The 16,906-nt window shown below is 38.5% G+C and overlaps 1 protein-coding gene across 4 annotated transcripts in view; it reads right to left on the reverse strand.

Moving 5' to 3' along the window:
* LOC143378487 (rap1 GTPase-activating protein 1) overlaps nucleotides 1–16,906 on the reverse strand; it is a 342,177-nt gene that overhangs the window by 110,530 nt on the left and 214,741 nt on the right. Inside the window, exon 1 of one of the 4 annotated variants that reach the window (XM_076830269.1) lies at nucleotides 1,690–2,045. The exons of the other annotated variants lie outside the window; for them this stretch is intronic. Within the exon in view, the coding sequence (XP_076686384.1) occupies nucleotides 1,690–1,848 (159 nt within the window). The 5' untranslated portion in view covers nucleotides 1,849–2,045. Of the gene's footprint in view, nucleotides 1–1,689; nucleotides 2,046–16,906 lie in introns of those variants that run through there. 4 annotated transcript variants of the gene reach the window in all.

Consider the following 16,906-nt stretch of genomic DNA (forward strand, 5'->3'; position numbering starts at 1 on the left):
GTACCACGTACTGATGAACCACAGGACAGAATCATCGAGAAACACCATAATTTTAGTTTAAAATAATTCATACAGTTTTTTCACCCTTCAACTTTCCCAAATTACGTACTATCAACAACAAAACTCAGACAAGCAGTTCACTCCGAAGGAACTTTGAAATACACTATGATATTCCCTACAAGCATTCCCACGAACATAATATACGTGTTCGTAACATTTTCTTTTAAAAATGGAATATCTACCGACATGATTTTCGAGTAAGTTATCCTTATTAGGGCTGGGACTATTTGTCGAATTTTTCGGTATTCGAATATTCGAATATTTCAGTTGCTCAATTATTTGGCGAATATAATTTGAATATCCAAGTATTCGAATACTATTCGAATATTCGAATACTTCAGTTGCTCAATTATTTGGCGAATATAATTCGAATATCCAAGTATTCGAATACTTCAGTTACTCAATTATTTGGCAAATATAATTTGAATATCCAAGTATTCGAATACTATTTGAATATTTAAGTATTGGAATACTGATGTATTCGAATAGTATGGTGTGAATTATTAATCAAATTCTTTAGGTTCATTTGTCAGGGTGAAATCTTGTAAGCTAATTTTGACCCACTTTACACCATACTATTCGAATAGTATTCGAATAATAACATTCGAATACTCAAATATTCGAAGTTTATTCGTAGCATTCGAATACTTGTAAAATATTCGAATAGTCCCAGTCCTAATGCATATTAATTTTCCAATATGAGCCCTCGCCAGAGTTGTGCAGAATTACAATTGAATTACTCCATGAATTATAATTACAAAATAATTCAATTACAAAATAATTCAATTACATTCTAATTCAATTACATTGTAATTCGTAATTCAGAACTCACATCAATTAAAATACATCGCAATTCGTAATTGCAATGTCTTTGTAAAATTGTAATTGCATAGTACAATGTAATTGAATTATAATTACGAATTAAAGGGTAACCGAATTGAGAGGTAGTAAGAGGTGGAAAAGAAATATGCAGGTAAAGGTTTCGAACAGAAAAGAAATTATTACGAGTACTAAATATGGTATTATTCATAAATTTATAACATATAAAGAGAAATAAACTCCTTTGTCACATTTTTTCCACTTTTTCCCCACTTCTTCGGAGTTTTGAGCTGTAATTAAATTACACTGTATTTCAATTACATTGTAATTCAATTACACGCACAACTACAGCAATTAGAAATTGAATTAATTGAAAAGTTTGAATTATGCAATTGAGTTACAACGTAATTGAATTACTATGTAATTGAAACACAATGTAATTAAATTACAGTGTAATTCAATTGGCACAACTGTGCCCCTCGCTTTCAAGAATCTCCCTCCCCCCTCCCCCCTTGCTTTCACAGTTCCACAGATATCAGCAAGAAAAGCAGGGTTCCCTTGAACACGATCAAGCCAAAACACACCCAATACTCCTCACCCATTTACATAAAACGAAACCCCTTCTCCCACGAAGCAACGAAAGCCACGAACGAGAAAAGAATCGCTAAAGTCAAGCACCCATATGTTCGTTCCGGTCGCTTCGACCGGAACTGGCCGTAAATTCTCCAGTGGACTCACACGTACACTGCAAGAGGGCCAATCAGGTGGTCGGGCCAATGCGGAACTTCGGAGAGCGCGGGAAAAACTCACCTGCGAAATAAGTTTCGGCAGTGTGTGGGTGTGCGCGTGCGCATGACTATTATTGTGCCCAGTGGATGACCGGTCGCTGGCGGGCCGTTGTTGTTGCTGTTGCTGCTGCTGGCCGGCATCCGATCTGAGATCGTGCCTCCACCTCAGTACGCCCATCATAACCGTCGGATCCGTGCGCCACTCGATGCCCGCGAGCTCCGATACTCCACCAATCGCGTATCCTTTGAACGTCTGCACTACGGGGAACCAGTTCGATCTCGACGCTCCGACCTAACCTAACGCGAGTGTCCTGTTGCACCCCTTACGCGACCGCACTGATCCGCGCGGCACGGCTAGACGACGACTGGCTGGCAGCGTAGGGGAGACGAGGGCCGAAACTGGGCGCCGATCAGCACAGGGTGCTCGAGCAGTCTAGCGGAGCGTGCATACGCGGATACTCTTAGGACATTCGCTGCCTTATTCCGGCCGAGGGACGCGCAGGAAAAGAGCCGCGGACAAAGGACACTTTTCTCGAGCGTGCAGCACCGCGAGCGACACGTGAATTCCTGCCTTTCACCAAGACCTTCGGCGAATGCGACGCGTAAACTCTCAGCGTGCCGTGCTCCCTGGCATTATGCGCGCCTGTAGGATCCGCGTACGAGCACACCGGAGCAGGCTAGGGTTCCATTTAATCGCGGTTTCACTCTGGGCTTGGCCGTGCGACTCTCGGAGTTAACGTTCACTGTCATTCTCGCTGCCTGGTCGCGTGATCGTGCCGGGGACAGAGCGGGCAAGGACCGCGCTTAGCGGCGTGTCACTATTCCCTGGCCGTTCTGGGCTTCCCCATTCGTCGCCCACGGTTCGATCAGCCGACTGAGGTCAGAGTAGAAAGTGTTTACGCCGTGGGCGCGCTCGACAGAAAGGACCCGTGCACACACTCGCAAACGCAACACGTAGGCCCGCGGCAGCAGGAAGAGAAACACGCGCATACACCTCGCAACGCAGAAGTGCAGAAACGCGACTGGCATCGAGACCGTACAGTTCGAGAGGCTTGCCTCGTCTGCCGTCCCTGTTCCCCACCACGCTGACCCGTCCCCCTCCCGCCACCCTTCGTCGCCGCAGCATCAACCCCTCCTTGCGGCGCACCTCCCCGTGCCGGCGCAAGATCTCGCTTCAACGTCCTGCTGTTCTTAAAACTTCCACCACCCTGCCCTGCCGTCGTGTCGCGAACAAACGTTGCCATGGTCGCCATCGAGCGCGTAAACTCGATTCCACGGGAACCTCGATCATTTCTCCTACGCGGGAATAACGATCGATTCGATTGTTCAGTTTTCAAATTAACTCCCGGAGAGGTGCGCTGAATGTTGATCGGCGTCGCGCACTTAGGGGTCGTCCTTAAATTACGTAAGGCTTTTTCCGGTGGGATGGGGCTCGCGAATTTCTTGCGTTTTCTTGGGAAGGGGGGGGAGGGGCAGATAGCGTGTAATGCAGAGGTGGGGAAAAGTTTTATTTAAGGGGTAGGTTACCCTGAAAGTTTCGAAATTGGTCTGTAGGATGTTTGCGCATTACGCTAGCTACATCTTTTCTACGTATTTTAAGGGAAACCGGACCCCGAAATTCAAAAAATTGAAGGAATTACAGGGGGAAATGTACGAGCCTGCACATGAGATTGGATGAGGGTGTTCAACTTTAAGGATGAACTTCAGTGACATTTAAAATAAGCGAAAATTTTTTAAATTTGAGAAATGAATTTTTCTGCAATAGTAAAGCCCCTGGAAAATTTTTAGAAAAATTGATTAGGTAGTCTTTGAATTATTTAACTTTTAATTTAACGTGTATTCTTATGGGAAAACGGAATAGTGAGAAATATAACTACAAAATTAAGAGTGAAATATTAGGCAAAAGTTTTTCAAATTTTGTGTGGAAATATCAAGCACCGAACTATATTGTCACAAGAATTCCGGACAATTGATTAATATCTTGGAAATTGATTAACTTTTGGCTGATATTGACACTGAAAATCATCCTTAAACGCGATTTCCCAGAAACTACGTTTTCCAAAACGGTGAACACAAAATCTCGAAAACCGCTCCAACGATTTGAAGGAAAATTTACAGGGAGTTGCAGGAAACTATTCCCCTCCATGTATTGGGAGCAGATTTTCAATATAAATTCTTAAAAAAAAGATAAAAATATTTTTCCTACAAAAAAAGAAAAATCAGCAACATTAACATAAAATTTTTATTAATTTGTTTATAAAAATTTTACTTCCTGCACAATATGGAGACTGTCTTACAGATTATAAAAATGCCTTTACTTTGTGTTTTAGATAATTCACCTGTCCGGAATCGTGTTCACCATCAAACGGTGCATCGCGTACACACTCTCACATTTATATTTATAACTTTTTTTCCTATAAATATTTTTAAAATTTTCTTTTTGCGCATTAAAGTAAACGAAATGACGCTTAAAAAGTAAAAGAAAAATTATCTCTATATTCATTTGGTACTTCAGAATATGCGTTTGAAGATGGGCCTGAGTTTGGGCTGTTGAGGGTAACCTACCCCCTTAAATAAATTTTCGAATAACGAATAAAAGTTTAAAAAATGATTCGTCATTCGAATGACGAATAAAAGTTAAAAAAAAAATGATTCGTCATTCGAATGACGAATAAAAGTGAAAAAAAAATGATTCGTCATTCGAATAATTTTTTTAACTTTTATTCTTTATTCGAAATTTTGCCCATCTCTTGTATTATATAATATTTTTAACCTAATTTTCAATTTGAATAGCCTAAAAACAATTTAAACCGAGGTAAATGATTTATACGAAACCCTTAAAAGAATTTTAATAACTAAAACACTGCAATGTAAAAAATATTACGTAAGGACGGGAGAGGGGGTTGCAATAAACAATCTCAGGAATTCTTATACTGGGGGAGGAAAGGAATAAGAAATCGCCAAAATTTCCCTTACGTAATTTAAGCACACCCACTTAAGGCTAAATGCGAATTTACACGGTTCAGTTTGCCTGAAAAATGAGGTTGATTCAACAAAATTCAAAGGAAACTGAATAGAGTAAATCATCATTCAATCAAAGTGATCAACCAAGTTGATCATTGAAAGAAGTTGCCGGAGTTTCTACTTTCGTTCAATGCGGTTGTCCAGTCAGGATGATTCATCAGAATTGAACACGTGTGAACACGCATCGTGAAGGTTAAAAGGTTTTATTTCAGTCGCAGCGACGTACTGTTTGTAAACCGACCTTGCTATTTTGGCCAGAAAATTGTTTTTAGGGGCAATAAGGATATTATAAATAGTGTGTAGTACCTCTCGATTTTATGACGGTATATAAATGGAGAGAAGAACAGACTCAATTATTTCTCAATTTCTACAAAATCCAGGAATGTGTTATAATAATAATGTTGACAAATTATTGCAACACCGGCACGTAGGTGCAATTTGCTTCAACGGCACTTTTTAAGTGAAGCAGTTTGGTCGATTTCATTGAAATGTGTAAATATTTGCCTTTCAATTTCTTTGTTTCAATTTTGTTGAATCAACAGCATTGTTCAACCAATGTGAACACCGTGTGCCGTCTTAAGGGGTTACGCCACCCTGAAAGTTTTGAAAAAACGATTTTTTTTTCTTTGCACTTTCTTATTACGTACAGTTTTAAGAATAATTTAAGCCATGGTAGACGCAAAAATCCCCCAAAATAGCCGAGTTGTAGACTTTAAACGAGGCGCGGATGTCGATATTCCGCAGCAGGTAGCTACCATTCCACTTTTCTTCTTTTGCGTTTTTCTCGAAACTACATTTTCAAAGATGACCTATCAAATATCTCCAAAACTATTTGTCCGATTGGGTTCAAACTTGGCACGCATATTCTTAATGGTATTATCTACGATGTAGCATATCAGTTTTTCCATCCTACACCCCATTCGTATATAATTAATGGTTTAAATTCGTTTTTTCATGTGAAAAACGTATAATTTTTTTCACTTTGCTCTCATTTGTGCAATAAATTTTTTTTTCTCAAATCCCTATGCTACATCGTAGGTATTTTATTAAGGAACACGAAAATCATCGGGTTTTTGATTTCAGACGAACATGTTCGTTATAATTTGTTAGGTTAGTCACGCGTGTAACGGCGGACGAGCTTCGCGGGAGAACAAATAACTCGGTCATTTTTTAATATTTTTGTACAGTATTTATACAATATATGCACTAATACATGCTCTACCCATAAGAAGAAAATAAATAATTTTCAACCTCATAGTATCAGTAAAAAAATTCGTCTAGTTTAGTGCTGTTTCGAGCGCCTCAGGGTGGCGTAACCCCTTAAGACGCTCTGTAGACATGGCACACTGCGCTGGCCAATGACGGGTTCTATTGCACACGCTTTTCGAGCGTTAACCGTCGAACAATCTGTGGAAAGGGTCATGCATGTTCAAATGATATATTCCCGCCTTCGTAATTCCACGAAATCTGAACTGTTCAGATTTTTTTCTGTGGTTTTTAGGCTCTGATAGATAATTGGATTCGTTTACAAAATTTGCAAAAGCTCAAACGTATCACGACCATCAACGCATAATGAAAATAAAAAATATATATTTATATACTACTACGACTTTTGAAAAAAATCGGTTTTCGAATTCCACTATTCCCAAAAAATCGGTTAAACGGGTTTTCCAATTTTCATAAAAAAATATAATTAAAATAGTAAATAAGTATTTGTACTTGTTTTGAAAGTTTACAGTTTTTTTTAATATTTATGTAATTACAAAAATATAAAAAATAAAATATACCTACACTATTCATACAAAACCAAATAAATAAAAAAATAAATAAATATACAAAAATATAACACAATAAAATACACTGCATACAAAATCGAGTGGAAAAAAACTAAAAACCGTACAAAATATAAATTCTAAATCTTTATTTCATTTAGTATTTTTCTTCAGAAAATGTGTATTCATGAAGATTATTTTTACAGTAATCTGTTACCTACTACAATATGCTTGTGTCCGAGGCGATTTCAACTGAAAATGTTAACGTATTTAATTAAATAGTTAATTCATTTTTACACATTAAAAATCTAATATATAAAACCGGGCTTTTAAATTTGAAAAACGGTTTTCAAATTTTAAAAATTTATAAAAAGAAACCGGTTTGTAAACCCGGTTTTTAAAAACCGACGAACCCTACTGTAAACCAAATTCTTTCATATTCTTGCATGAAAGGTAATGTGAACCTGCCAAAAGGGGCTGAAACATATATGACCCCAGTGTAGCATTTACGTAGCATTTAATTACGCAGAGATACTTTCTCGAAATCACAATGAAAACTCAGGCATTTCAGTTTATATGTATTGTACTTTATGGACGGTCGAATTAAGACCTTCAGAGGCCCTAAGCGTAAGCACTTGAAAGATTTTGAGGCCCCCGTATACAGGGTGATCACTTCAACGCAATGTAGGATTTCTTAGGCATTTCCAATGATTTGGGTAAAAAGTGTTTTTACCAAAAGTTAGATTTTAAAATTCAGAAAATTTCTACGGTGCACCCCCCCGCCCCATCCCTTCTCCCGATGTCCTAAGCACGTGCTTATTTTACATATTGGTTAATCCAGCACTAATTTTATGGTTCGTAACTTATAAGCATACGTTCCTGGCAATTTAATCTCTGCGCATAATAAATGACCATCGCAAGAACTGTAATCTAATGTAAATTGTGGTAGCGATATATAGCGATAGCGTGGAATGTTTGAATCTCAGAATGTACCTAATGTAGATTATTGTGTTAATCTCGTAGAGTCGTTCTAATGACTCTAGCCATTAGAAATCCGTTTTTAAATAGAAAATACGAAGTTTCCATAGAGCGAGGTCTGGAAACGATGATATAGGTATAAATACGCATCATTATTTATTGATTGATGTGATGAAATGCTTCAGATACACGAACTTATCGATTAGATCGCAGAAAAGGAAAAGTTTAGAAAAGTTATGTTTAAAGAAGTAGAAGGTTATTTCACGCCCAGGTTACAAACATTCTTTAATGCCTGAGAATCGAAAGGCAATTAAATAATACGATTAGGATCGACTGCGAGGAATTATTACTCGCGATCCCACTTTCATTGTATATTTTGAAATCAGCTTCGAAACGAAATCGTCGAGTATATTGGAAAAAGTAATAATTAACGGTTGCTTTAATCAAAGTGCACTAAGAATATTTTCTCCTAGCCACTTATCCTGCAACAATTTTATTATCTAAACCCATCCATGAACTTATATATACCCACGAGCGGTATGTATCGATAATTTATTAAGTTTCTCGATACAACTGACAATTTTCATAAATTTTTCAACTAATTTACAATGATTCATTTACAGTGATTTACAACGCAACGTAAATAATTTGAATTTCCAAGTGTTATCTAGGTACCCACACACATTATTTTATTTTGCGGCTATGCAATACTACTGTTTATAATAATATCTAAGGGGGATGCTCAAGTGCTGACAACTGATAATAAAGAACGAAGTTTCTCGAAAGAGAACTTCATTACACTTTTAATTGAAGAATATAGTTTTACATCTTTTGTGTCAGAACTTGATCTAAATTAACTAATTATAATTACACTGTCCAGCAGCCATTTTGGTCTGTAAGATTCAATATCTTATAGATTTTTGTGCGCTGAAAACGAATCCGCAAACCGTTTGTCGCCATCTCCCACAGTTTTTGAGAAATTCGATTTTGAAAATAAATTGCAAATATTCAACTTTGAACATCTTTCGTGTCGAAACAGTAATAGTTATTCAGTTGCTTGTTGCGTCAAATTATTCTATAATCCCTCTCGAATACAGCGATATAAGTTATTGGTGCATTATGAACATTTAAATATGTTTAAACAACGATCAAAGCGAAAATAACACCCGAAATGCACCCACTTTTGCAGATATTTTTCAATTTATTTCCAAAACTAAGGGTCTGGGAGAAAATCTGACTACTCCACGCGATGCAGCAGACATTTTTCCTTCGGGAAGCGTTAACAGAAGTGGTAAGACACATTTTGTTTTCAATACAGAAGCGAAATAGTTTGGCAAAACGTGCGGCGCGGACAGTGGTGGTCACGCGCGTTACGCGATTCTGTAACGCTGAGCGGCAGTGTATCGCGCGCCGCCGTTGACAACCACTGACGACGGCGCACGTTTTGCCAAACTATTTCGCTTCTGTATTGAAAACAAAATGTGTCTTACCACTTCTGTTAGTGGTTTCCGAAAGAAAATTTTCTGCTGCATCGCGTGGAGTAGTCAGATTTTCTCCTAGACCCTTAGTTTTGGAAATAAATTGAAATATATCTGCAAAAGTGGGTGCATTTCGAGTGTGCTTTTCCCTTTGGTCGTTGTTTAAACATATTTAAATGCTTATAATTCAATAATAACTCATATCGTTGTATTCGCGAGGGTTTATTGAATAATTTGACAGACCATGCAACCGAATAACTATTATTGTTTGAACACAATAGGTGTTCAAATTTGAAAATTTGCATTTTTTTTCAAAATCGAATTTCTCGAAAACTGAGGGTGATAGCGATAAACGGTTTGCAGATTCGTTTTCAGCGCACAAAAATCCATAAGAAACGGCTACTGAATGTTACAGAACAGAAAAAAGTTTAATTTTGTTGGACATTATATGTTATTATACTCGAAAACGGCGCAGTTAACGATACATTACCTTCAGGTTTAATTAGAATAGAACTGAAATGATATTCGACTTTATTGACACTGAAATCCTTCGACTAAAACTTGACTTTTATCAATAAAAATATAAAAAGGTATACGACAGATTGTAAATTTTTAATATAATAAGTTGTTGCACCTATTTTTATTCATCAATGCCATTTATTTATTTTTGCAAGAAAAATCGAGCAATCCGTAGATTCTAATTAAAATTAATGTGATTTCATTTCATTGGAAAAGCGTGAAATCGTGGAGGCGAAGTTAAATATAACGGAGAAAAATGGTGGTGACAGCACCTGTCATATTTTGAAACATCGATTATTAATTATACGCTATAATTTACGTCAGCGCTGTCTGAAGCCTTGAATTCCTCGACCGCGAAACTCCCTCCATAAGGGAAACAATCCCTCGAGGATGCCCCTTTATTCAACGACCATTCAGCGTGTAAGTTCAATTATTCTTCCTGGGCGGTTTGGGTTTTCCCGTGGTTTCTACCAAAAAAGATTCGTACTGCTGGCGCGACTACACAGTTTCTCGCATTATTACGTGCCTCTGTTATTTATGTAATGGTAGAAAGTTACACGAGTAGATGGCAAATTATCGTTAACTCAACCGTTCATTAATTATTCGTACTACGTGCGTGCAAGTTTTCGCGTGCATGTTGTTTAATACGCGAGAATAGGAGTCCATGTGGCTGCCTCCGCATACGTGAGAAACAATCGTTTGGTTAGCCATGTGGTGAACGCTACAGGTTGAAAGCTTCAAACTGCCATTTCACTTTCAATTTATAATTTATAAATGTTTTCTTATTCGGCGTCGTAATGGAAACACCTTAAGGGGTCGTTCTACTTTGATCGGCCGAAAAGTGCAGTTTGTTTTTAAAGATTTTTTTCTCAATAAATACAACATATGAGCCGTTTATTTTGAAAGTGGCTTAAGTCCATTTGTCAATTTTTTTTGTCGTTGACTGTAGTAACATGTACAACTTGATGTTAGTATTAAAAATTTATATGTAACAAATTTTTAAATATAAAGGGACTTTGATAGGTCACCTTTCAAAATAAACGGCTCATATAATGAAATAAAAACTTTTGGAATTTATTAAGCTACTCTTACATCATACAACAAAAATTTAAAAAGATTGTTTTATGTTTGGTTTAAATTATTTTTTTTATAGCGCCAATGTGACACCTACAAAAAAGAGGTTGGTGGTTTCCTGGCTCAGGCTTATCTAAAATAAAAAATTCGAGAAGATTCTCAAAGCGGTGTTTTCTCGAATTTTCCCCCAGAAAAATTTCGACTATTTTTTGATAAAAATTGTTAATTGAGCTGCGGGCGATAGCGATATTCATACAGATTAAGAATCTTTCCAAATTTTTTGTTTCAGTTTCTCTTTTTTGTAGGTGCCACATTGACGCTATAAGAACACTCTTGCAATATATTAATTTCTTTTTTTTAATTTTTTTTGTATAATATAAGAGTAGCTTAATAAATTCCAAAAAGATTTATTTCATTATATGTTGTATTTATTCAGAAAAAAATCTTGAAATATAGCTGCATTTTTCGGCCGATCAAAGTAGAATGACTCCTTAATTTCTACAACTTTCATACTTGAAAATATTTATAAATGAAGTTGTACGTACATTTAACCTAAATTGAAATTTGAAGCATCGTAATTTCTCTGTTACTTACAAAAGAATTATTAACAGTACGCTTGATTCGTAATTCGAATTTTAATTTATTGGATCGGAATTTACTCGAAGTCCTGGAGTTCGATTCGGTTCTTCTATATGTATAATTGAGCAAACCCGAGCTCGGCGCTTTCAAATATTCGGACGGCTTTCGTGAAGGGTACCACCTACTCAGAGGTACGCTCGACGGTAATAAAAGAAGACACTTGAAACACTGGAATATTTTTGAAAATTATCACAACTTTGGGACTGCTTGCATTGCTTTGTGCAAAGTTCGCCACTTATTAGTGGCTGCACAGGGATCATAAGCGAAGTAAAGAATTTTTCTTCGCAAACAAAGAATCCTCTGTTTACTGGAAATATAAATGTAATAAAATAATAGAACAGTAATGGAATTTGAAATCAATTTATGATCAAACGTTAACGAAACAAGCGAATTGAGTATTCTAAGAAAGCTTAAAAATGTATCCAAAGTCAGCAATAAATCATTTCTTTCATTATAAGTGTATAATTCATAAACAGAGTGATCGATAGTGTTTAAGTGAAAAGGAAACGAAAAGGATTATACAGTTTAAAAAAAAAACATTTTCGTTTCAAAACTGTCAAAAATAATAAACAGAAGTAAAAAGAGGCAAGCTGAATTTTATTGAGCTTTTATTAACTATTGATCGTTCTAAAGAAGAGGAAAATATATAAGTGAAACTAGAGGGTAATGCTCGATATGTTAACTAAAGTTTATACTCCTACAATTATATTCAATGAAAGAAACTGCAATTATCGTTAATTTATAAACAACAGGACAAATGAAAAAAAATCGCAGAGAACCAGACAATATTAAAGAAAATAATGGAAAACAATTAAGTTAAATCGCTGCCCATTTTATTTCTATTAATTGAAAAATGCTGCGGTTTTTATAAATACGTTTAGAGATGAACAGTGGAAAATTAATAATTTCCAGCACCATTACAGATCATGAAAGATTCAACTATTCACTTTGTTGCTAGGAGATTGAATAGAATCAGATATTTAGGTTCTATCCAGTTGGAAAATAAAAATTCGCCAGAATTAAATATTTAATTTATACAGACGTAATTACAATGAGCTAATATTCTTGCAATTTTATTATAAGCTTTAATCTATTAAGCATAGACCCAACAAATTTTCCGTGACATTCAGGCTTATCTGGTTCCATTCCTCTAGCAAAATTTCTGTCATTGATAGATGGCACTAACTAAAACTATATTAATCAATGTTTATACCACTAATGCAAATTACAGTGGGTAATTCTGAATCGTCGCGGAACGTATCTGTGTCATAAAACAATTGAAACCCAGGCGATAATACTACGTGACGAAAAGAGTTCTCAGGCATCAACCGATAGCGAGGTAGTGAAAGAAGAGATACCAACACACTTTGGTGCCGCTGGACGTACACAGTCGCCCAATTGCAGGAAATTTGCAACCACGAATACACATGCACAGAATCCCACATCCGAGAGCAGGATTGCCCGGTCTAGCCACGCACTTCCGTTAACTCGGAGCCAAGACAAATTCTTTCGTGGCTGAAGGTAACGACAGGTGGAGGAAGGTGAAGCCAAGAGGAAACAGGCTGTCATGGCGGAGAGAGGCTAGCAGGAGAGCGGATGTCATTTCGTGGTCGACTTATTTCGCTCCCCGGTAGGTAGGTATACCGAGGCTTCCCATTAATCCCATTCCTTTGTGTCCACCTCTTTTATTATTTTACCCAACTTCCTGCGCCCGAAAACGCTCCGCCGCTACCAGCGCCAGCCGATGCGTCCCTCCACATGCTCCCCGACCCGCCACATCTTCGTTGTTCCCAGCAACGTAGCGCGACTCTTTGAAGATGCTAACCTTGTTCCACCCTTAACTGCTACTCTCGAAGTCAAAGAGTGAAACAACAACAACAAGCGTCGAACGAACGAAATTCCGGTGTCCCGAGGGTGGGCCGAGGCTCCTTTCTTTATTCACGAGGAGCATAAAAGTTTCTGTACGGAAATAACTGGTTGGGGAGCGCGACGTGCGGCCCCTTTGCGCGCGGAAATTCTCTCCTCATAAACGACAATGGAGTGCAGCAGAGTGGCCTGAAAAGAGTTGCCTGCGGCTGATACGGGGGGTGCATAATGTTCCGGGTCATCGATTTGGCTAAAATTTTGCTTCGGCCCGCCTGTCCACGAAACGTCGCTTCATGGACGCCTATTAGACGCGACGTCGCTTGCTGTACGCTTCCGTGCAGCGGCCAATGTAACACAATGCATGACCGTCTACTGTGCGGCAGTGTCACGCTTTCGTCGCGATCTACATACGTTCGCCATGACGCCCAGCGTATGACACTCTCGGCCGAGAGGTCTGCGTTCATCATTGTCGTGCGTGTTGCTTCTCTACTGGTGTTTGCATATTTATGTATTTTTATTTTGTCTTTCTATACAGGCACGGCTCGTCCCTATAGGCAAAATTAGGCAGCTGCCTAGAGCAGGCCCGTCCAGGGATTTGCTCGCACGAGCAGCCGCGTGTTGCTCTTCGCTCTCGTAGGCACCAAGCCAGGCCTGTGATGCCAGATCGGGGACGGGTTCCCGCGAGAATTTCCCCCACCTCGCGCATACCACGCCGGAGCAGCGCGTCCGTGAGCTCGGCGCTTCGGAGTCCAACTCACGGACATGCAGCTGCGGCGTAGTGTGCGCGAGGTAGGGGAAATTCTCGAGGGAAACCGTCCTCGATCTGGCATCACAGAGCCAGGCCCAAGAGCGAGAGGTGTTCTTGGTGGGGGAATCTGTGCACGCCACTATCCCCACTCTTTTACGGTTGCCGGTCTTGCCGTCGCTCTTGCTCAGAGTTAGGAGCGATGGGGCCGCAGTGAATGGAGGGGGAAACACCTACAGGAGTGGTGGTTATGTGTGCATGAACTGCGCCTGCGTCAGTCGCGCAAAACATTACCATCCCTCCTGTAGGTGCTTCCCCTTCCATTCACTGCGGCCCCATCGCTCCTAACTCTGCTCTTGCCTTCGCTCGCAACAAAAATTGGACAGACCTGGCTTAGAGTGTAAAGTTGACAAGCGGTGCCAAATTGTTTTTCATTGTTGGCATTTTTTAAAATAAAGTTTTAAAGGAAATATTGACTGAAGTTAATTGTTTTATTCGTCGAGCGTTTCATCTTCAGCGTCGAATAACTTTTGCAACTTTAGCTTTAACTTTATTTCACGTATAATCATTTTCTGGCCTTAATCCCCATCCTCGGTGGCTGGAACGCGTGCCAGATAATTCTTTGACGTTGAATAAAGTTAAAGGTAAAATTAAAGGTAAAGTTGAAAAATGTATTCGGTCCTGAAGTTGAAACGCTCGACGAATAAAAAATTAACTTTATTGGTCGAGTAATTTTTTTAAATTTTATTTGTTACTAGCTTTACAATGACGGTTCGCCCGAAATTTAGATTCTGATTTTATAAAACAAATTATTTATTTATTATTATTGTTATTATTATTATTATTTTTTTTTTTTTTAAATAGTCACATTCATCTGGATTTTTTCGTTCGAAAGTTTTCAAGCGACAGGCAAACACACAAACACTTTCTACTTTGTATATTAAGATTTGAAGTTTTATTTAACTAAAAGTTTTGCACTTCTCTGGTGGCCGGATGGCCTTACAAGTTAAATAGTCTACGCCACGTATAGTGATGGGTGAAATGCATAGGGCGTATGTACTACCCAAAACTTTTGTGATACAATCCAATTCAAAGTTTTGTGCTCGAGGAGAATGATTTGAATAGCTAGTCATGGAAATAATTAAAAACTAGTAACAAATGTATACATATTGGAATTGTCATATGGATCACAGTTTAGCAGCCACTGCAATTTAACCAGGGTTTCGTGCTCACGTATGAGTGCCTATATCGAGGGTCTGAGTACGACACAACTTTCAACACGAGTTTCTCGCAAACTTTTAACTATGCGTCCTGTACATGTAACAATCTATTATACACGGTGTGCACTGTGCACTCACCATATGCTTAATTTGCAGGCTTGGATTACGATTTTTGGGGCCTGGGACTATCAAACCTTCGAAGGCCCCGTGGTTAAAAAGTGCGAGGGGGAGGGGGGATTTAAACAATAATGCGTTTAAATGCTCGTATAACGAGAATTCAGTGTAATTGCATGCGAAATTTCAAATAGGATACCGCGTATGTGCCTAAAAATATATAATTCTCAAAAATTGTAAAAATTTAAATAGATATCATTAACGAGGTTTAAACAATGAAAATTTAAAATAAAAACATTAAATTGGAAATTGTGGAACTCATAGACAATTTATTTGATACAACATTTCCAATGAAGACAGAGTGTGCTAATTGCTTAGAACTGAAGGCTTAGAACGCGGCCTCCTGGAAAGTGGGACCCGCGGCTGCAGCGCCCTCTAGCCCTCCTTTAATCCGAGCCTGTTAATTTGAACTAAATACTAAGATTATTTTTACAGTAAACTGTTAACCTATTACAATATGATTGCGTCCGAGGCGATTTCAACTCAAAATGTTAACGTTTTTAATTAAATAATTAATTTATTTCTGCATATTAATTCTAGTATACAAAACCCTTTTTTTAAATTTAAAACCGGTTTTCGAATTTTACAAATTTATAAACAAAATCCGTTTTTTAAACCCGGTTTTTTAAAACCGACAAACCCTAGTACGAGTGTTAAATATCAAAATAATAACTACCTACTTCAGAAGTACAAGAAATGCAATATTTCTTCTTTCGATTACCTACCACTCGATCGGAACGAATCGAACTTTAGGTACGTACCTACCGAATTTGTTTTTTTTTACGATTTCATATTGTGCATGCTCCAGTGCAATTTGCTTTAGCGCCCAGCTACCCAAAAAAAAACATTGAAACTTCAAAGTTTCCCAAAATATTTAATACGCATCGAGTTTTTTTAAACGTTCCAAAATGATGTGACGTATATCACACTGGGCGCTAAAGGGTTAATCTACTATGCATCTAGTATTACGAATAATTTCACCAACGCACTGCGTAATACAGCGTTATAATACTTATAATCGTTTCGCGAGGCACGACAACGATTTCGTAACGTGCTCGAAGCGTAACGATGTCAAGTTCGACTTCTGTTTCACGCTGCGTTCGGGGTCAATCCCACGTGAACGCGAGGGGTACAATAACCCGTTGCGCACTGTGGACGTCGCCAAACTCTGATCTCCGATCTTCACGGGTAACGAGCAGGCTAGAAATCAGAAAATCTTCCCGGCCGTTCGGTTAAAGTCGCACCATGACGGGGGCCTCGATCGTGCCGGCTCAACCGGCACTTCCGGCCCGCGTACCTGGACGGCCGGAAACGTGCTCCTCCCCCTTACATCCTGAGGATCTGCACCTTGCCTCACCAATAACGACGACCCGCATTTCCAACTTTCTTTTTATCCGGTGTCTGTGTCGCCTCCGGTAAAAATTAACACTTCCAGTGGGCGCGAGCGAGCTTTGGCGAGACACCGCTTGGGGCGCTCGCTTCTGCCGACAAAATTTTGTCCAACTCGCTTCGGTTCGAACGCATGCAGACACTAACGGGAATTTAAATTCCCATGCTCTCTATTAGATTCACACGGGGGTACTGCCAGAGACGGGCAACATTTTTATTGAAATAGAAATTTCAAATAGTGAATAAAATGTGAAAAAATTATTCGTCATGTGTTGACTAACCTTAACGCGATTTTAAAATTAATTTTATTTGTTGGAGAATCTAACGGTAAAGTAGCTTTTACTAGATCCTACGATGGAAA

The sequence above is a fragment of the Andrena cerasifolii genome, chromosome 2, assembly GCF_050908995.1.
Source record: "Andrena cerasifolii isolate SP2316 chromosome 2, iyAndCera1_principal, whole genome shotgun sequence".
NCBI classification, from domain to species: domain Eukaryota; kingdom Metazoa; phylum Arthropoda; class Insecta; order Hymenoptera; family Andrenidae; genus Andrena; species Andrena cerasifolii.